The 22,002-nt window shown below is 37.1% G+C and overlaps 1 protein-coding gene across 3 annotated transcripts in view; it reads left to right on the top strand.

The window, feature by feature from the left end:
* Nucleotides 1-22,002, top strand: part of RELN (reelin) — a 579,194-nt gene that overhangs the window by 115,904 nt on the left and 441,288 nt on the right. For all 3 annotated transcript variants that reach the window (XM_053218590.1, XM_027071727.2, XM_027071724.2), the window contains one exon: nt 14,937-15,047. In XM_053218590.1, the coding sequence (XP_053074565.1) occupies nt 14,937-15,047 (111 nt within the window). The remainder of the gene's footprint in view (nt 1-14,936; nt 15,048-22,002) is intronic.

Genomic DNA, 22,002 nt, shown 5'->3' with positions numbered 1-22,002 from the left:
TTTTTCAACACACATAAACACACAAGAAACACACATAAAACAAGTTGATGTAATGATGAGCTGATGGAAATGTTGTGACTAGAGGCTGGAGGGAACCTAACCCTCTATGTCCCCTAGGTGCAGTGGTTCAGTATTTGCTAATTCAGTGTTTGTGGTGGCTTTATAGAGCGTGGTACCACAATAAAATGGGAATCTGTGGTATGATGTTGGAAGGGTGTGGAAAAGTCTAGCCATCCAGATCTTGTTTTCATCTTCTCTACCAAGAAGCTTATTCCAAATGAAAAATGTAGAACACAAGTACCTGAGGGAAGAGTTGAAGCTTGAGGTAGAGAAAGGTAGTGAGGTCCTGGGCATTGGGAGTGGGTTCACCTCTCCAGCGCTGATATGAAAAATGTACACACATGGTCACTGAACCACTTTTTCTGTTTCATAGGTAACAAAAGTATTCCAACTACTTCTGATGATAAAGATTCCAGTAACCACAGCCCATTGATTTTTATGTTGCTTTGATCGTCATTTCTAGAAATTCTAATGACCTCTACTAGCAATCAGAAAAGAGAGAGGTGTTCTAGAGCATCCAGAAAGGTTTCCCTACAACAAGATATGCTATGCTAATTTAACCTTAACCTCCTCATCTCCATTTTTTTTTGTTTGTTTTTTTGGTATTGAATTCAGAACCTATGCAACTTTGGTTAAATGTTCTTTAAAGGCCTATCTACAAAATTCAGGAACTAGTTAGCTTCTTTTCTTTGTCGTTAATTCACAGTCGGGACATATAGTGATCTTTGTTTGCCAAAAATGTCACCACAGGCTTGACATCGCTCTTCAGTGTGCTCCCCAAATCCACTGCAACCTTGGCTGCTCATCCTCATTCTGGATTTGTTTCTGTCCTCATCAGTGACAGAAAATTTGCTGGCACACGTGAGGTCTCCTAAGAACAGGTGTCCCATTATATCCTCATCTTGTTAAACATCATTTGCACTAGGAGGAAACTGCAGTATAATAAAAGGCAAAGTGGCTTTTTACTGTAGTGGAATTCTTAATGTAGTTTCAACTCAGTTCAATTATAATTTTTAGTCCCATGGATGGCCTTCATTGGAAATTCTATTTCCCATGGGGTATCAATCTGGAACATTTCATATCACTGTAATTGGTCTATCTCAGACCATCTACACAAAATTTACCTGGGATGAATGCTGTTAAACATGCTATTCCTGATCTTTATCCCAGTCCTACAGAATCACAATCCCCAGGGGAGCAGAGGGGGAAGGAGGAGACCTAGGGATCTGAATTTTAACATTCTCAGGTGACTGAAAGCTCTAGTTGAAAAAGTGAATAATCTTTGGGAGAAATTAGTTTGGCTAATAGTTCTACCAAATATTATTTGATTTAAAGTAATAATTTTAGGGGTGCCTAGGTGGTTCAGTTGGTTAAGCATCTGGCTCTTGATTTTGGCTGAGGTCATGATGTCATAGTCATGAGACAGAGCCCCACATCAGGCTCCACTCTGGGTGTAGAGACTGCTTGGGGTTCTCTCCCTCTGTCTCTTTCTCTCTCCCCCCTCCACCTTGAGCTTACATTTGCTCTATCTCTCTTTCTCAGAAATAAAAAAATGATAATAAAGTAATAATTTTATTTATTATGATTAGCACTTGTAGAGTATGAGTCCCTCTGTGTTGAATAAATACTGTAACTGATATTTTATGTTCTATTTGGAATTCTTTTTTTAATATATATATTATGTATATTATATATATATACATATATATGTATATATAACCATTTATTCATTTTTGAGAGACAAAGAGAACGTGAATGGGGGAGGGGCAGAGAGAGAGAGGGAGGCACAGAATCCGAAGCAGGCTCCAGGCTCTGAGCTGTCAGCACAGAGCCTGATGCAGGGCTCAAACCCATGAACTGAGATCATGACCTGAGCCGAAGTTAGACGCTTAACTGACTGAGCACCCAGGAGCCCCATGGAATTCTTAAATAGGCATTTCTGTATAGAGATACTTGGCAAACAAAATGTTCAAGTTTATAAACATGTATCTGTATGCAAGTTTGCCTTTCATCCAACTCTAGTTTTCTATGGTATGTCTTCAACTTTAGAATTTAGATGAATTTTCTAAAAAATAAAAAACCAACAAATCAAAAATAAGGATGTGCTAAGGCTAGATTAAAATTTACTTAGAAATCCTGTACTAGAAAATAAGGAATAGCACAGGTGCAAAGCATCACCAGTCCTTTGCAAACTCCTTTCATTTAAAAAATTGTTACCTAATCAGTTAGACTTTTCCTATAATTCTAAGTCTCAAGACATTTCCTGATAAATATTCATATCTGTAGTTTTTCTTTATCTGTGTCCTTGGAAGTTGAATTGAAAATGCAAATTTATACTAAACTACAAGATAGTTTGTTATTTTAAGAAGGATTTTTAGACTCATCATACTAAACGCCATGTTGTAAAATATAAAGTTATAACATTTTCTATTTTACATATGGGAGAAATAAATGTAATTACAATTTGATGTTATACAAATTAGCAGTGCAGTCACTTCTTTTTAATAATTTATCAAATAACTATCAGATGCCATCTATCAATGTAAATGTCATTTAAGTTATATTCTTATTCATTTATTCTTATCTAAAGATTGTGGAAGAGCATTTAGTTGTAGCTTATTAGAAGAGCAATTAGCTGTGCCAGTACCTGAAAATTTCTGTCACATCATTTATTAAACACTATTTTGTGAATTTCAGTGTTAGCCATTTTGGATTTTATGAATTAGGTTTTGGAATATGGAACAAAGATCCTTCTGAAAGGGGACAGGAATACTTATTCAAATGTTATTTTTGTAAACATGCAGATGATTCACATCATATCACAAGTATCAAGTAGTAGCACTTTCTATTTGCTTAGTGAATGAATGAGTTGAGCAAGATACACACACTATCATTAGATCTGACCATAAAGTGAGAATTTTATATTTGTCTTCTATTAGTTAATTATAAAATTTTATAGTTTAATCGTAAGTATGCCATATGTACAATTTACTCAGTATGTATTTAAATGAATTCTTTGATTTTAGCATAGTTGCTTATAATTAATTAAGTGTATTTAAATGAACATACAGAGATGCCAAATGAGAATACTATGGAAAAAGGCTTTTAAAAAAATTGTAATATTTTACAGTTACATTCGATATAACTATGTCTATCAGGATTTCTACCAATTATTAATAAGGTTGATTTACTCAGTTTACAGACACAGAAGATATATAATATATATGTAATAGGTATAATATATATCTTTATTATAATACATATAATAATATATAACATAGAAATACATGACATACACATGAGTACCAGCAGTGTCACCTTTGGACATATTCTTGAACGGTTATACAGTTGTTGCAAATATGAAAATATTTTGAAAGTTTGTAATGATATATTATCAAACCAAACAAAGTTACAAACAAAGCATATATTTCTGTTTTGAACAACTATTAGGAGTCATCCTGAGGTTTGTTACATGAGTTCAAATTTTCCTTGGTTACCTGCAGTCAAAACCACGTTTTGTAGGAAATGGGAGGCACTTCATGTTAAAAAGAAAAAAAATTCAAGGGGGTAATAAAACAAAACTATTATAGGCCTTTTTGATGGTGTAAAGTCTTTAAACACCTGATTATATTGAAAAAAAATGACACGTGTTTTTTCTGTAGGCAGCTGTGTATTTTATTATAACATGTTTACCTGAATATGTGCTTTTGAGAACCTACTAGGTGTGTTTTCTCATTCTGGAAGAGCTGAATTAACATCCTTGTGTCAAAGAAAAAATTCTTAGGATTCCTTTGAGAAGGTTAGGAGTAATAAATCTCCTAAAATGCTTTCTTTTAAAGCTAATCTTTGCTTAAATTGCAAAAAGTTGTGATGTTATAGACAAGGTAGTCTTTTCTTTAAAAAAGAAAGAACAAACGGATAAAAATTGCTGAAAACCTGAACACCACATCCATTCACAATACTTTAATAATTTATCAAGTGCAGGGCCAACAATATGAAATTTTCATGTATGAGTATCATCCAGCCTCATATGAAGGTAACATGAAAAATAAGGTCAGAAATAAGTCACAACTACCAGTAACTCTTGGCTACAGTTCTCTAAATTACAATAAAGTGTAATTTATAAAGAAAAAAATGTTTTTGGTTCTAGGAACTAAACAATTTTATCATTATTTGTAGGAATTTTTCAAAAATTCAGAATTATGAAAGTCAAAAGGGGATGATCAAAACGTCATTACTGTAACTCCAATTGGTACTAGAGGTAGAGTGGAACCTTGTAAAATTATATTTTTTCTTTATATTTAAGATGACTAGTTAAGGAATTTATGTTTAGCATAAGTTGGACAATCTTAAGGAGGTTTCAAAAACGTTCAGGATCTCATCTCAGGTGCTAATTCTGACATTAAGTCTCCAAGGCTCAGGACAGGATTTCACCTGAATAAGATATATAAGATTTTACCCCAAAGGCTAGTGCATTCAGAAATGCTGAGTGTGTGCATGTGTGCATCTGTGTGTGCATGTGTGTATGTGCCAGAGAAAGAGAGAGAGAGAGAGACAGACAGACAGACCTAGGGAATAAAGAAGAGAAAGGCAGTATGGAGGGATGGAGAAACAGAAGATTTACTCTACATTCACCAAACGCTGTCATTTAACCTTACTTCCAAGGGGTTTGGTTTTAAAATGATAAATTCACAAACACATTTGCCTGCACCCATTTTACCTCCTAAGATGAATTTAAAGGAAGGGAAAACCTCAGTTGCTCTCCTTTTTTAACTGTTTCTGCCAGAAGAGAAGACTTCAGGACTATGTATGGCTCATCTAAATCTCTGAATAAATGTATCATAACAGGCTTCCACAGAGTTGCTGGATCCCTCTTCCAGCCAGGAAAGACCAGTTTTACAGACCCTAGAAAATGCTTTTGTACATCATTAAATTTTGCATATAATCAGTCTCCTGTAGCTGTCACAATTCCCAGATCAGGCACTGGTTTTTCTCTCCTTTCAGGTGGAGACAAAGGTGGGAGAGTGTTTGCCAGGCCGTTCTCCCCCTGCTTTCAGAGGTGGGCTGATCCAGGGCTCTTTGACCTTATTATTTTGATCATCAGCCTTCTCCTCCATCACACTGCATTTAGTCCTCCCTGGAGGCCATTCTTTCTGCCTCCTTTGTCCCCCAAGGAACAGTACAAATCCATATAAAATGAAAAAGGGGAGTAATAATACCAATAATAAAGGGCTGTGATAATGACCAGTGCAGCAAACATCACGTTAAAGTGCACTCTGCAGAGCCGCCTGCCAGGCGTGCTCCCAGGAAACCATACCCATGTCCCCAGGACTTGCCTTCCAAAGGGAAAGCAAGCCCCTGCCATCCTCTCAGGACCTCCCGGAGATGGAGTCCAATCCATCCAGCTTGAGGAATATGGCTTCCCTTTCTTAGAGCCACCTTTCACATGCCACTTAAGGCACAGTGTTTTGGGTAGTTGTTACAATAGATAGGGCAAGTGTGACTTCTCTCTACCCTTCACAAAAGGCTGACCGAAGTCCATTTGTTTCTGGTCTGATTTTTTAAGATCTTTGGATTTAGTTCACTACTGTTCATTCGTGTCTTTCCCTCACAGAATCTTGACCTCCAGTCATTTCTTTTAAATATTTAGTGGGATAAAAATTTTTTCTCAGCTGTTGTTGGTTTGGAGGTTGTTATTTTTGAAATGCCTGGCTGAATATTTGAAAGGTACATAAAATCATGTCATAATGGAATTAATGTATGTAATGAGAAGTAGTTCAGGGATCGTGTTCTTATAGAGGTTTTGAATTAAATTATAATGTATTTTTAGATGGTCTCTATTTGGTACCTGGAGCTAAGGGCACTTTAACTAAAGAAGAACCAGTAGTTGAACACTCTATGTTGATGAAATTTTGCAGCAAATAAACTCAGTTTATTTCATTTTTAGAGTAATACGTTTGTTCCGCAGGCTATTTAATCTGTTCTGTATTCAAAAGGCAAGCAAGGCAATTTTTTGAAATATTCACAATATTAGTTCTGCTGGTGTTTTTCATTTTCAAAATATATAAAGATAAGAAATAGTCTGTACTCGGTGCACTATCACTAATACTTAATTTCAACATTTTTGCAATTTGCTGTCTTATGTTTGTCATCTTGAAAAAGATGGTAACATCATTTCGTATATTATATAATATGTTTCTTTTCTGCACATATTAAAGGTCTTTTATATAAAGCAGTAATGGAATATGCTGTAAGTGATCAAAATTTAATGACCCATAGAGCATTTGTAGGCCAGAAGCTTTAGGATGAAATGCAACAGCATTAAATGTCGAAATTTATTTTCTTCCAGACTTTCATCTTACAGTGATTTTCTGCAAGAATGGTATTAGGGTCTTGTTGGAAACAGTTAATAGAAGCTCTAATAGATAATAACTGACTCTGTAATTAGTCATTTCAAGACAGAGTTACTCTCTGAGCCACTGATAAGAATTGAATTGTGTCGCTACATCATGTTTTCATTTTGCTGTCACAGCCCAGCAATCCATATTCATAGGCTCCTGGAGCTGAGCTCATTGCCAATTTAACACAGATGTGGGAGCGATATGTACAACCTCCTCAGCCCTTTGATCCCTTCTTATTTCTTATTTGAGGAAATTGCAGAGTAACTTCAGAGTAAGGATAAGGCATAAGGTGTCTTAGTGACAAAATTATTGGAAGATTAATTTGGTATGTACATAAAATATGTGTGTGTATGCGTATTCACACACGAAGTACATGTGTGCAAAAGAAAGAAACCCAATTATGGCTAAATGTAAAACCCAGCCAAATTTCCCCAAACATATCTGATTTTTGAGTATTGTAATAAAATGCTGCATTGATTTTGAATTTTTGTGTCCTTTCAGGAGAAACCTTCACTCTTCATGTATGTCTGTTAATAACACTGGCTCTTTTTTCTCTGTAGAAAAGACGTTAGATACCACAATTTTAATAACATCAGCTATGCTATATTCTCCGTTATGTTTTCTTTTTTTTATGTTATTTTACGTCATAACAAGTGTTTTTGTAGGGTTGGACTCAGTAAATGTTGATTGAGTTTCTCCTCCGAGCTGAGCTCTACGGAAGGTGGAGAGTAATCAGATGCTCACAGTCTCTGAGAGCCACGGGGTCACTGAGAGGGGAGAGGTGGCTTCCCCAGGATATCAGAAGAGACTTCATGAGAGAGATGACATTTGGGCCTGTGTCTGAAGAATGGGGAAGATTTTAACCAAAAGAAACAGGGAAAGTCATTCTAGGTGAGGACTCTCCATAAAGAAAGGCCAGGAGACGGGAAAGTAATGAACATGTTGTAGTTTAACTGGATCAAGGGGTGTTTTCAGCTGAAATAGGGAAATTTGACTGGCGAGAAAGGTTATGGCCAAACCTGAAGGTCTTTGAAACCACCCTGAAGACAGGATTTTAATCTATGAATGTTACAAAGCCAAACATGTTTGTTGAACAAGGGAATGATGTGTCTTATCAGACACATTTGCTTTCTGATTATCGGTAATCATATACATGCTTTATTTCTCCTCTAAAATGCACTGGGAAGTTCAGAATTCTACTTGCAATCCATAATATTGATGTTGTTTTTTTCCTCAATTATTAAAGTAGCTAGTTCTCTGTACATCTTAATGCAAAAATAGAAAAGTTGACTGTAAGGAAATAAAGTCTCCTGGGGAGAGATTTTATAAATTTATCATAAAAATTTGCAAAACCATGAAAAGAAGTAGATAATATGGCAGACTGACATGTTTAAGTAAGTGCTTACCTATTTAAAGTCATTAAATTATTGTTTGAAGATTTTATATAAACCTTTGGTGTGTAAAATGGATCACTGGTGGGTCCTGTCTCATGGTGGCATTATGTTTTAATTTTTATAAACTAACTAGAATTGATAGGATGTCAGATAGAGTTTATAAACATTTTACTAATAAGGACCTAGTTCTAAATATCTTTTTTTGCTTTCCTAGTTAATAAAATCCAAATTATAGTTCTAACAGTTCTTGACTCCTAGAAGGTTTATATATATAAAGTACACACACACACACACACACACACACAGCAATATACACATATTTTCATATATATTGTTTAGTTCTTAAAGTCTGAATGTATTATGTACTTTTTAGTTCATTTTATTGTTCCAGCTAGTTTGCTCATCTTAAGTACATTTGTAATAAGTGTATTTATAATAAACTTCTTCCTTTCCCTCAACTTTTTAATATGATTTTTTTCTGAAACAAATTAAAAAATTTTTTTTAATGTTTTATTTATTTTTGAGAGAGACAGTGCACGAGCGGGGAAGGGGCAGAGAGAAGGAGACACAGAATCCAAAGCAGCCTGTGGGGTCTGAGCTGTCATCACAGAGCCTGATGTGGGGCTCAAACCCACGAGCTGTGAGACCATGACCTGAGCTGAAGTCAGACGCTCAACCAACTGAGCCACCCAGGCACCCCTGAAACAAAATTTAATAGACTAGCACAGCGCACACCTGTTTATCTGCCACCTAGGTTCAGTAATTTTTCATATTATAAATTTAAAGTGAATTGATATTTGCTAAATATTTGTTTCCTATCTTACTATTAGTTAAAGCATATGGCTCATAATCTTGGAAAGAGAGTGAAGGATTTTTTTATTAACTGGGCTAGTTATATATCAGTTAGATATAGGTAGTTGTAAGAGTTGTTTATCTTAAAGGTAGTTCAAATCTAAAAACTTTGTGCAATTCTCCCCTATCCTAGTGTGGCCAAATTTATATATTTTAACTAAAAATTCTACTTATGCAAAAGTAGCTTCATAAAATATTTTTATAGGAAACATTTTTAGGGGCACCTGGGTGTCTCAGTCAGGTCATCTCATGATCTCACGGTTAATGAGTTGGAGCCCCATGTCATGTCTGTCTCTGTGTTGACAGGATTGAGCCTGCTTGGTATTCTGTCTCTCCCTCTCTCTGCCTCTTCCCCGCTTGAACTCTCTCTCTCTCTCTCTCTCTCTCTCTCTCTCTCTCTCTCTCAAAATAAATAAATTTAAAAATAAATAAAATGTTAGAGGAAACATTAAAAAATTTTTTTAAGTTTATTTACTTTGAGAAAGAGACAGAGAGTGAGCAGGGGAGGGGCAGAGAGAAAGGGAGAGAGAGAATCCCAAGCAGGCTCTGCGCTGTTACCTCAAAGCCTGATGTGGGGCTTGAACTCACAAACCATTAGATCATGACCTGAGCTAAAACCAAGTGTCAGACGCTTAACCAACTGAGCCACCCAGGCGCCCCTGGAGGAAACCTTTTTAAATGACAGTAGCTTTGCAACATTTTAAATTATGCAGTTTGGGACAAAACATTCTGAATCAGAGTGTTAGAAACTTACAAAAATATGACAGCTGTAAATTTTCCTTCTAGTTCATAAACATATTAACATAATTTTACATTCAGAAATGTGTTTCAGTTTTTTCTGTTGTGAGCTGTATTTGTACTGTGTACTGTGTTTACTATAGTAAACTTTAAAAAAATTTATCATAGGGTATATGGGTGGCTCAGTCGGTTAAGCGTCCAACTTCAGCTCAGGTCATGATCTCATAGTTCGTGAGTTCCAGCCCTGTGTCAGGCTCTGTGCTGACAGCTCAGAGCCTGGAGCCTGCTTCAGATTCTGTGCCTCCCTCTCTCTCTGCCTCTCCCCCTGCTCATGCTCACTCTCTCTCTCTCTCTCTCAAAAATAAATAAACATTAAAAAGATTTTATCATAGATCACTCTTCTGCTTTCAGAAAGATTGTTTCAGTTGCCTAGGTGGCAGCAGTTTGTGGACATAACTGATGAGCTAAGACTTGAGAAGGTCAGATAGTGCTTGAAGGGTGAGTCCCAGTGGAATTAGAGAAATGAAATCAAGTCTGGGCACTAGGACAGGTAAGAACTAGTGCACATTGTTGGTCAGATAAAGCTTGATAGGAAGGAATCAGAAAGATACCAGAGGGTAAGGTGAGGGAAGAGGCCCCAGATGAAAACAAACTGTCAGTGACTGATGATGCGAAATTACCCAGGTAAGGACAGCTGGCCAGAGCAGCCTCGATGCCTGGAACAATTATTTGTTTCTGTAAGGTTTTCGTTTGTTTGGGAAACTCTGACAGACTCACCAGAGGCTGCAAGTAGAGATAAGTGGAAGCATTTGATGAAAAGGAAAGGGAAGGACAGAGAGATGTGTATTCCTGCCAAAGTTTCCAAGTTGGAGTGCCTTGGTATAAAGTTTTCAGTGTCTCGCTCAGATTGTTCATATGTTTACTGATGATGCTCTAATCGGTAAAAACATGCAGGCTGCAGACATCCTGAAGTTTCCTGCAAGCTATCGGAGAATCCAAACTGTGTCACATTTTCTTTTAAATGCAGAAATTGGGCCCATTGTCTTCTTGAGTAAAAGGGAACCTAGTGATCAGAACTGTGTCTTATAGGCTGTATGAGTCTGGGCAACATTTCCTTTTTCTTAAAAAAAGAGACTGATTACCAGTTTACATATGGATCATGCATTACACATGTTTAAAGAAGGAGAAGGAATGCTTGTCCAGACAGTAGCAGCTTTCCAAATGCAAATATCATTTTTTTCCCTTCAAAATAACTTTAAACTCCCAACTCTAGCAAATAGAGAAATAGATCAGTTAGTTTAAAAAAAAATTTTTTTTAACATTTATTTATTTTTGAGACAGAGACAGAGCATGAACGGGGGAGGGCCAGAGAGAGAGGGAGACACAGAATCTGAAACAGGCTCCAGGCTCTGAGCTGTCAGCACAGAGCCCGACGTGGGGCTCGAACTCACAAGCTGGGAGATCATGACCTGAGCCAAAGTCGGATGTCTAACTGACTGAGCCACCCAGGCACCCCTATATTCAGTTAGTTTTTAATAGGGAGCTTTTTCTTTAGATGATTTGTATAAACATATAGCCTGTCAGAATGTATGTGTACTTAAGTTGATCTGCCTTTTTTAAAAAAACAAATGTCTTCGATTGGTCTCTTGGTCCCTGCATTGATCATTTTGCACTCTGGAAGGTATTTTCAATATATAAATAGTCAAATTTTCTTTTTTTTCCCATGTGACTTTTCCGAGTGGGATTCATTTGACATATAAAGTCTAGGATTCACAACATACTTTTCCTTTGGGAATAAGTTGGAAATAAGACAACTTTGCACCACTTTTGTATGAATGAGTTATTCATTAATACATATAATATTATTATCACATATAATAAATATTCCAACAAATATGACACCTTAACGTGTCAGAAATTATTCCAGATGCTTGAGATGTACTACTGAACAAAACACTTGAGGTATCTGCCCTGATGGAATTCACATTCTGCAGGATGAGACCTACAATAAACATAATAAACAAAGACAATTGTGAGTCAGTGTATCAGTAGAATGTGCCAGAAGGTGATAAGTACCTGATACTCTGAAGGAAGAGAGTCCTAGGCAGAGGAAGGCAGTGGTACAAAGGCTTGACATGTCTGAGCAACAACAAGGAGGCTGGTGTACCTGGAATGGGGTGAGCTAGGAGGAAAGCAGAAGGAGGTGAGGACAGAGAAGGAATAGGGGCAGGTCACATAGGATTTTGTAGGCCGCTGTGAAGACTTTGACATTGACTTAGCTAGAAAGTTGTAAGCAGAGGAATGACATGAATCCAGTGTATGATGGACTAATGTAGAGGATGGGAGATGGTGATTCCAAAGTTGGCTCAGCAGGAAGGATGGTGCTGCCATCAACTGAGTTCATGAAGGCTATAGGAGAAGCAGGTTTGAGGGATGGGGTGGGCATTCAGTTTTGGTTAAGTTTAGGTTGAGACCTCTCTTGAACATCCAAGTGGGGATGTTGAGCAGCAAGTTTATATATACCTGGAGTATATATGAAGAGGTATGTAGAGATCTGGACAGGAGATAGAAATTTGGGAGTGGTCAGTTTATGGATGGTATTTAAAGCCAAGAGGGTACTCAGTACCCAAATGTGTCACAGGCCATGCAGGTAGCTTCGTAAGTGCGCATGTCTAATATACTGAATCATCACTAGATACGTGTAGGCTATCAACAAGTTGAATTTATCAATTGTCATAATAGACATAGCAGGGCTTTTGTTTTGCTGGGGGGTATGTAGTTTGAGACCAGAACTGAGTAGCTGGGGGTAATAGAGGAAAGACCCAAGAGCTGTCACACATGGTTCTCTTCTTTTTCAGCCCTTTCTCCAAGTGTTTAGCCTCTGTTTTAAATTAAAACTCAGCAGAATATCTTTTAGAAGAGAGGGCAAATTAATAATAAGCTGGGGATGCCACTTATCTTGGGTCCACTGAGCTCACAGCTGAGACTTAGTATGGACCGTGGTTGGAAATGAAATAATGCATGGAGAGGTTGGTGGAGAATTGTAGCAGGCAGGAGGACTCAGATGTGGGCAGTCCAGTGGTTGGCTGTGTCCTCAGCAGATGTGAGGAGGTCTGTATGGGACTCCAGTTCTCTGGACGGGAAGAACAAGGCAGGGCTTCAGGATGTGAAAGAGGACAGGGAAAATGGAGCTAACTTTTACTGGTGAGTTACTGTGTGCATGGTTGTTTGTTAAAGAGATAGGCACACTGATAGATTGAAGATACATTTCTTTTCATTCTTATAGTGAATTGGGTAGTATTATTCCTTTTGTAAATGAGGCATCCGAGGCTCATTGCAAGGTCACACACTGATCAGAGGTAAAGAGAGAGAGGTGAGATTCGAATTCGAGGTGGCCTCACTCCCTAACCCATAAAACTCTTAGATTTTTTAGAATCTTAGAAGTAAGAACCAGAGTAGAAGCATAAAGGAATGAACAGGAGTCCACAGGGGCTGTATTTGTGCATTAACATGATTGCTGCTGTCTTACTGAACAAAAGGGGAATGGATTGAGAGGAAGTGGATAGAAGCAGGATCCCACAGGTCCACAGTGAGATACTGCAGTTTGGGTCTGATTTGCTGTGAAGGACAGCCTGGGACACTGCATTGAGTCCATTGGTCAGCATAGTCAATTTAACAGCAAGCAGCTTAATTCTAAACCCTACTGGATAAGGGTGCAGAAGCAGTTTAAGCACTTTTTACCTTAGTCAGGATAACTCACTGAACCAAAGGTAGAGGCACTGGTAGAATCAACTATGGGAATCTGGAATAGGCAAAACAGGAGGCTGATGATTGAGGTGTGATTCTATAAATGAGGAAATTGAGATTCCAAGAGAGGAAGTGGTTTTGTTCAAGAACAGGTGGTAACAGATGAGTACCCAGCACCCAAATCCCATCCCTTACCTAGCCTACGGCTCCATCCATTATACCATAGAGGTCACCTCCTGGCCCTCCTTGGCCCTCTTCCTCTCTAATACCAGTGATATTGAGTCCCACAGCATTTACTTTTTTTCAAATACTCCTCATGCATGTGAATAATCTGGGGAATAAGTTGTTAAACAAGGGTTCAGTCATGTCATTTTGCTTCTGTGGGATCTGGGGAGGGGGAGATGTACAGGATAGAGAGAAAACAAGAGAGATGCCAGGTAAACAACATCAGACATTTTTAGATGATATCAGATGGTCCTGAACAAGGTTCTTAATTGTTCTGTGCCACAAATTCCTCATGTGTATCCTGGGAATAATAACAGTACCCTTTTTATAGAAATTTTTTGATGATGAAATGAGATAATACATGTTAACTGTTTAACTCAATGCCCAGCTGAATGGTTTACATGCCAGCAGTCAAAATATTGGCTATTATTAAAGAATGTGAAGGTGATTTACTCCAATATCCAATGCCATTTTGGGGGTAGCATGATGTTAGGCTGTTCTGTTGATCTATGAGTCTTGTTTTATGCTTTATAATGTGGTTGTTTCAGACCATTCAGCTCTATTTACTGGATTTCTTGGAGTTTAATTTAAACATTCTCATCAAAGTTAATGTGATTCTGGCCATTCTCCTTACTGCCACCAACCATGATGATAGCCTTGTACTGTGCACGCCAAAATAATATCACCTTTTCCTGGATGCTTCCTACAAATGGCATCATCTTACTCTTGTAAAACCAATGCAGGAGAAAATATTATGTCAAGGAGGAAATTATGATCATTTTTTAGGATGGTAATAAGCAAGATAACATTTTAAGAAGCCAAACCTGAGTAGCATCAGGATGCATTTAATATGACCCTCTTCTTCCCAGGAACATCCTGATTTTCTGGTTATGAAACCATTCAGATTCCTCTTGTAGTCTTTGTTCTAAAACTTAAAATGTGCAGTGGTCTCCCTTTTTTGTTCTCAAAAGGAAAAGAGCTAACTGTCTTCATGCAAATTAGTCTGCTTTTGTTGAAAAACTTCAGGGGATTCATCTATGATATGTAGATGCACAATAAGAAAAACAGTGCATCTTACTGTTCTTTCAGCCAATCTAAGATTGTTTCCCACAGTATGGAATAGTTAAAAAAAATGTTTAATCACAATGCCAAAACTCCAGCAATGCCTTTGACTGCCTTCAGGGGTGGTGGTGGAGGTGGGGGAGACTAGCTATTCAATATATTCTACATTATTTTCAGATGATTTTGCATATAGCTGGGGAATGTGTAAATGAATGCAGAAAGATAGAACTAATGTACTAAATTTAGGACCAGCAATTATAGACATTGGCATTCTGAGCTGCTTTTTGCTCCTCCCTAATTCCTAATACAAAGAAAATACTGACTACCAGTAGTATAAAAATGATTTTTTAATAATGAGTAAAAGTTGTTTTGACAACGTTTAACACTTCAGAAATGTTATCTCATTCTCCTGATTGTATTAATTGAGGTTTCTTTTTTTTCCCTCCCTGTATTTCAGTGACAATTTCAACAAGCACCTTCTTTGATGGCTTGCTGGTGACAGGACTATACACATCTACAAGTGTTCAGGCTTCACAGAGCATTGGAGGTTCCAATGCTTTTGGATTTGGTAAGTGATCCTGACATAAGAAACCAATCATTGTCCATGATTAAACAGTTATAGGTCTTATTTTTTGAAATGTCTTTTTAAAAAGTATTAGACATTTATTATTTCAGAGAAAATAATCTGAAGTGATTTTTGTGTTGTTTGCTTGTAGTTAGGTGAATTGAAATAAGTCCTGTAAATGTACAGCCGACCATAAGCTTGGTGTGACAATCATTCTGTCCCTCTCCCGTCTGCTGCAACTATTATACTTCGTCTTGGGGGCTCATGTAAATTTCTGTGTTCTGTGTTCTGTCATGTAAATTTCTGTGTTGCTGGAATTGGAATCCACTCTGATGTTCATGCATTCAATAACGTGGCTTTTAAAAAAAGTTTTATTATTTATTTTTAAATAAACTCTATCCCCAATGTGGGGCTTGAACTCCCAACTCTATGATCAAGAGTTGCATGCTCTACTGACTGGGCCAGCTAGGTGCCCCTCCATAACCTGTTTTTATAAACAGCTCTTAAAATCCTGGATTAGGTGAAAAGTGTCGTGTTAAATTTGGCAAGTAAGCATTGTACAAAGATAGTAATGACTGTTGAAATGATTGAATTCTGTGAGTATTCATGAAGGAGTGTGTTTTAATATTTAAAATACTTAGATGGAGTCTTGTCCTTGAGCCAGAGACCTGGCAGGTTACTTACATGAGGAGGCAGAAGGCTACATGAGCATTACTGATCCCAGAGGATTCTCAATTTGGAAATCCCTAGTTTACCCATTATACAATAAACGTGCCAAGCTGGAATTAAGTAGGCCCTTTTCAGCATCAAAAATGCAAATTTAATATATCCATTTATGTAAGACATGAAATCACTGATCTTACTCTGAAATTGGAAAATGGCACAAGACTGCCTACATTGATATGAAAAAGATAGAATTGTGTTATCAGAGGCAGCCATGTGTTCAGCGTTTTATCTTTTCTGGGGTATTTATTAAATAGATAATTTTTACCTACTTTTGATATATGAAAGGACACCTCCTCTGAGCCAGGTCTTAGCAGCAGCTCTGCCCAGGTGATTCATTGATTGATGTTGGAGCAGTGATGTGGGTGCCCCATTGTCACCCTGCTGGCCTCATATGAGACTCACAGCCTCAGGGCTTAAAGGAAACTGGAAGTCACTTAATCATCATGTTAAATTATTTGACATTGAGAATTTGCCCTATTCTTAAAAGATCTCCAGATAAGCTTTTACAATGTGTGGGTAACTACTTCTATGTTCTGATCCTCTAGAAAAAAATTGTGGGGTCTAAAAATTCTGCTCATTTGGCCCCATGATATGGGTACATAATATATATGTACATAAAATAAATGATACACTACCTGTTATGTTACAACAGGACTTACAAGTAAGGGTGTCAGATTTAACAAATAAAAATTTATAGGACATTTGGTTAAACTTGAGTTTTAGATAAGTAATTTTTGAGTAAAAGAATACAATATTTGGGATAAGGCATTCGGGGTTCCATCTTAGCCCAATTAAATCAAAACCTCTGGGGGCAGAGTATGGGCATTGATTGTTTTTAAAGGTCCCCAGGAGATTCTGATGTTCATCCAGGGCTGAGAACTGCTGGTACTGAGTCAGTCCAGGGTCTGGTAGCAGCAACAGAGTTCCAGGCCTTTCTTTAGACTCAGTGAGTCAGATATTCTGGGCTTGGGACCCAGTGATCACTTTCTAAGAAGCACTCCCAGTGATTTTGATACACACTAAAGTTTGAGAACCATTGATCTTACATTAATTAAATGGGAGAGACAGACATTAATTAAATGACCACATAAATATGTAATAGCAAATCTTGCTAGGGGCAAGCTTGGAAAAGTGCTGAGTGCTGGGCAAGGGTATGCCAGAGAAACTAGATCCACTCTGGAGTAAAATGGGATGTAGTTGGGAGAGGCTTTCCTGAGGAAGTCGTGTTAAACTGAGATGTAAGCTTAACTTCCTCATCTGTGAAATGGGGTTGGTACGGCACCTGCTTCATATGATGTTGAGTAGCCCTGAAAATTGAGATTATTTATGTGAAGCTCTTAGCACAGAAGAAACACTCAGTAAAACTAGGTGTTCCAAAATTATAAATCTTGGTAACTGAAGTGGCTGCTTTCTCCAGTCTAAGACGTGTATATACTTCCTTTCGGGGGCAAAAAAAGCAGTTCTCAAGAGGAATTAATCTGGGGTTTGTAGATCCGGATGATTTGAGAAGAGAGGACTTGGCTGAATGAAATAACTATCACTTGCCAAGGTAGACACATAAAATCCATGTGTCCTATTGCCTCTGATTTTAGTAAAGCAAACAAAAAACTAGCAATGCAATTGTTAGGAGTTATTTGAGGCACCTGGGCTTCAAGACATTTTATTTTATTCAATTTTATTTTATTTTGTTTTTTTATTTATTTAAAGGGCAGGGGTAGATGGGGAGAGAGCACATGCGAGCGGGGAAGGGGTGCAGAGAGAGAGGGAGATAGAATCCCAAGCAGGCTGCACACTGTCAGTACAGAGTCCGATGCAGGGCTCGAACTCATGAACATTGAGATCATGACCTGAGCTGAAATCAAGAGTCAGACACTTAACGGACTGAGCCATCTAGGTGCCCCAAGACATTTTCTATGATGACTTTGAAAGCTGTAAAAACGCAGTTTCTCTTGAATTAGAATGTTTTTGATTAGATTAAATTATGCTTAGTCTTCCCATTACCATTAACCCAGTATCATTAGGTTAATGGTCTGAAGAGGCTTCTAGACACAAAGCCCATGGATGGTAGTTTAACTTCCATAACCAAAGCTCAGGTCTCCCATTAGTCAATTGACATTTTTATAGGACATGATTTTTATATGGATGGATAGATAAGTTAGATCTTTTTTAAGTTTCTAGTAATATCAAAATAATTTTATCTGGATTTATATGACAATAGCAAGTTACCTTAAAAAGAAAATTTGATTATATAACTCCATATTGTTAAACAGAGTTAATCTTCATAAGCAATGTTTTGAATAGAGAGCAGGAGATAAAACGTCTGCTTAGGTAGATGGTCACTTTCAAAAGCAAAAGAACATTTTTTTTTGGTATTTAAGTTTAACACATTCTTTACAATTTAAGAAAATGAAAAAGATTGAATTTGAGTAGAGTGCAGGTGAGAAAGGAGAGGAAACTCTTACAGAAGGTAAAATGTAAGAGTTGCTGCTTTTTGGTAGGTTAGTAGTTGCGGTAGGATCAGGCTGAAAAAAATGTGGCATTCTTTGATCTAGAACAAAAGAGTTATTGAATACATAATCTATCATTAGGCTCTGACTTGACTGATGGAATGTTAAGCAAACTTGATTTGTTTGGCAAATGCCCAACATAGTAGGATCCGTGTGTGGTATGTTTAAATAGCTGTATTGAACAAGACAAAGTAGAACATATAGTTGAATCTAAAAAGGTACTTCTGAAAGTTTTTTCCACTTATAGTTAATTTCAATTGTACTAATTACATGAAAGTTATAGCCGCTCTACTTTAAATATAAAATATGTGTGTGACTAGCCAAAATAAGGCTATAATTATTCTTAAGATGCTGTTGTATAAATGTAATTCCACTAACATAACTACAGCCTTTTATGCAAAACCAGAATTCTTTAAAATGCATGCCTCACTGACCAAAAATAGACAAATGCCTAATAGCCAGAAATACATTAAAACAATAGCTATGCAAAAGATGACTGTATGCCAGCAATGCATGGTTTGAAATACCTCATTTTGCTTGTCAATATAAGAAAACATGCTGCCCTAGGGAAGAGTGATGTTTAATTATGGGTATCTCTTTGTGCATCCCAGAACAAAAATGCTTCCTCTTGTCTTTGGCATTGAATTCCAGCTCAATCATGTAAATCTTCAAGGCTCTTTGTGGCCGCTCAATGAAGGGCTATTTGAATATCCTTTCATACAAAATTATTCCTTTTCCAGAGGCTGAAATGCTTTTTACTCAATATTTAGTATTCTGGCTTTAAAGCATTTCACTCAATTTTTGATATTCTGGCTCTAAAACCAGAGAACTGGGTTTGCAGGTCTGCTGGCCCCAGTTCAAATTGTTAGATGTTGCATAAATTCAATTTTTGTGCTACATCATTTTTCTCAGCTAATTCGTGAGCCATTTTAACAGTTTTTCATGTAAACTGTTGTAATTTTCTATGTGTTCCTTTTTCTATAAGGAAATGAGCCATTCTAGATACAATTCTAGATATAATCACTGTTAAGTTACAAAATTCTTAAAATGGCAAGATTTGATGAAATCCAAGTTTGGGCAGAAAATATGGTGAACAGATCCATGATTTTTTCTTTTTGATTTTTGCTCTTAAGCATTCAATCTTGTCATGCTTTTAATAAAGATTAAGCAACTAACATAAAAATTTAACATTTTCAATATTATTTTTAAACATGGTGTCAGAATTTTTTAACAATGATCTGACTTTTTCTAACTGTGATTTGACACTCTAACTTTAGATGAATAGGGATATATTTACAAAACAAATTATTTAAATGTTTTAAGAAAGATTTACAATTTTTGTAAACCTTATGTTGGTCACTAGTTAACAAAAATGGGTACTTTACCAGTAGATTTTGATTGTATGTTAATGTTTCATTGTCATGATGCATGTTTTTGTTACTACTTTGCTTTATTGTCATTAAAAATAAAAATATAGACTTTAAGCTAATTTTTGGTTATCTTTCACATTAAAACTAAGTAGAACCTTTTACAACTTTACTAATTGTCACCAGGACTGCTACATCCCTGGGCATCAGCTACAGTTCAGTCTTAGGTGTCCTGTCCTTGTGACTTTGAGACACACACATGTTATGAATACTACATACACATATTTAGGTCTTGATATTTGTAAAGAAAGGACAACCACTAGCAACTTCATTACATAGGGTCCTGTCTAGTAATGCTATTTATTTGCTAGCCTAAATTAAGCTAAATTATTCCTCATTCTTCTTAAGTTTATTTTGCCTGTCTCTTTACGAAGAAATGCTTTTGTAACATGCTTGAGGAATTTTAAGCATATGTAGGGATTTCAAAGGCATGACCTTTTATTAGACACGGTAAATGATCTATAATTAACAAGAAGACTTTAGGTTAATTAAACAAATTGCTCTAGTCAACGGTACCAGGAGCATAGCTGACAAGAGCTGAAGTTGTCATTAATTTTTCTTATTCACTGGGTATTAACCTAAGTTTGGTCTTAATTCATTAATTTGGTCTCAATTCCACTTGCATATGCCAGCATTACCTTCATTAAGAAATAGCATAATATAGGGGCACCTGGGTGGCTCAGACAGTTAAGTTTCAACTTCGGCTCAGGTCATGATCTCGGGGTTTGGGAATTGGAGCCCGGTGACAGGATCTCCACTATCAGCACAGAGCCTGCTTCAGGTCCTCTGTCCCCATCTCTCTCCCCCTCCTCCCCTTACCTCTTTCTCAAAAATAAACATTAAAAAAAAGAAATAGTATAATGTAGTTTGTATTTGACATATGACAATAATCAGGGATTATTTCCCAATAACTAAAAAGAATCACTTACTAGAATAGTGAACATGATGAATATAAAGCTGTTAAATTAGTCACTCGGCAAATTGCTAAAGTAAATGTTGAGGGGCATGAGATTTGGGCCATGTGGAGGAGTTAGTGGAGAAAGGCAGAAAGGTTAGTGGAGAAAGGCAGCTCAGTGCAGGGGTTCATCACATGACCTCCAGAGCTAGGCTGCTCAGGTTGTACGTCCCCCTGGCACGGCTTCTCGCTAACTTGGGCCACATTGTTTCTTTCCCTAAGCCTCCGTGTCTGCATTTGTAAAATGGTAACAAAAGTGTCTAGTTCACAAAATTGTTGGGTAGATGAAGTGAATTATCTATTCAAGTGCCTAGTATATATGCTTAAAAATAGGTATTATTTAAAACCTCAGAAAGAAGTGAGAATTCTTTCTTTAAAATAGCAAACAGAATGAGAAGATAATTCCAGTGGCAGAATATTTGGAAGAGAAAGGCTGACTTTAGTTTGGATGGCAAACAACGCACCCAGTTTCTTACCCATAGAATTTAAAGCTGACACGGATCTTTGGTAGAGCCTGGCTCAGCCCTCGCCCCAATGTTTAGGTAAGGAATCAAGGCTTAGGAAGGGCGAGTAGTGGCTAGTACATGAGATGGTGTAAGTGTGACGCGTAAAACCAGTTGTTCTGACATCATATCCAGGTCTCAGATACTTTTTTTTTGAAATATAATTCACATACCATAAACGTTACTATTTTAAGGTATACATTTCAGTGATTTCCAATATGTTCACAAGGTTGAACAACCAACGCCACTATGTAATTTTAGAATGTTTCATTACCTCTGGAAAAAACTCCATCCCCGTTTAGTGGTCACTCACTATTCCTTCCCCCACACTGTCCCTGACAACCATTAATCTGCTTTCTGTCTCTATGCATTTGCCTATTATTTCATGTAAATAGAATCATACAGTATGTGGTCTTTTGTTTCTGGCTTCTTTTACTCAGAATCGTGTTTTCAACATTCATCCATGTTGTAGCAAGTATCGGGGACTTCATTCTTTTTTATGGTTATGTAATATTCCATTGTTATGGCTACACTGCATTTTGCTTGGTGGTTGGAATTTTGTCAGTTCCCCGATTCTTAAAAGGAGTTAGGGTGGTGCAAATTGGGATAGGAAAAGTTTAAGGAGGATGTGAAGCGATTATAACAACCAGTGTCCTTCGGTACTTAACAGCAGCTCTGACCTCTGAAGATCAGATTGTTTAGTCTGTTCTCTGGCTTAGACCTGAAAATGATTAAATCTAAGAATCAAGAGGAATTACTCCTCTGCCCTCCTTCCTGCCTTTCAAGGGAAATAGGCCAGTGTGGCATGATTTTGGCCCCACAAAGGGTTAAGCCACAAGT

Source organism: Acinonyx jubatus, chromosome A2 (genome assembly GCF_027475565.1).
Source record: "Acinonyx jubatus isolate Ajub_Pintada_27869175 chromosome A2, VMU_Ajub_asm_v1.0, whole genome shotgun sequence".
NCBI classification, from domain to species: domain Eukaryota; kingdom Metazoa; phylum Chordata; class Mammalia; order Carnivora; family Felidae; genus Acinonyx; species Acinonyx jubatus.
This window is presented reverse-complemented; position numbering and strand designations above follow the sequence as displayed.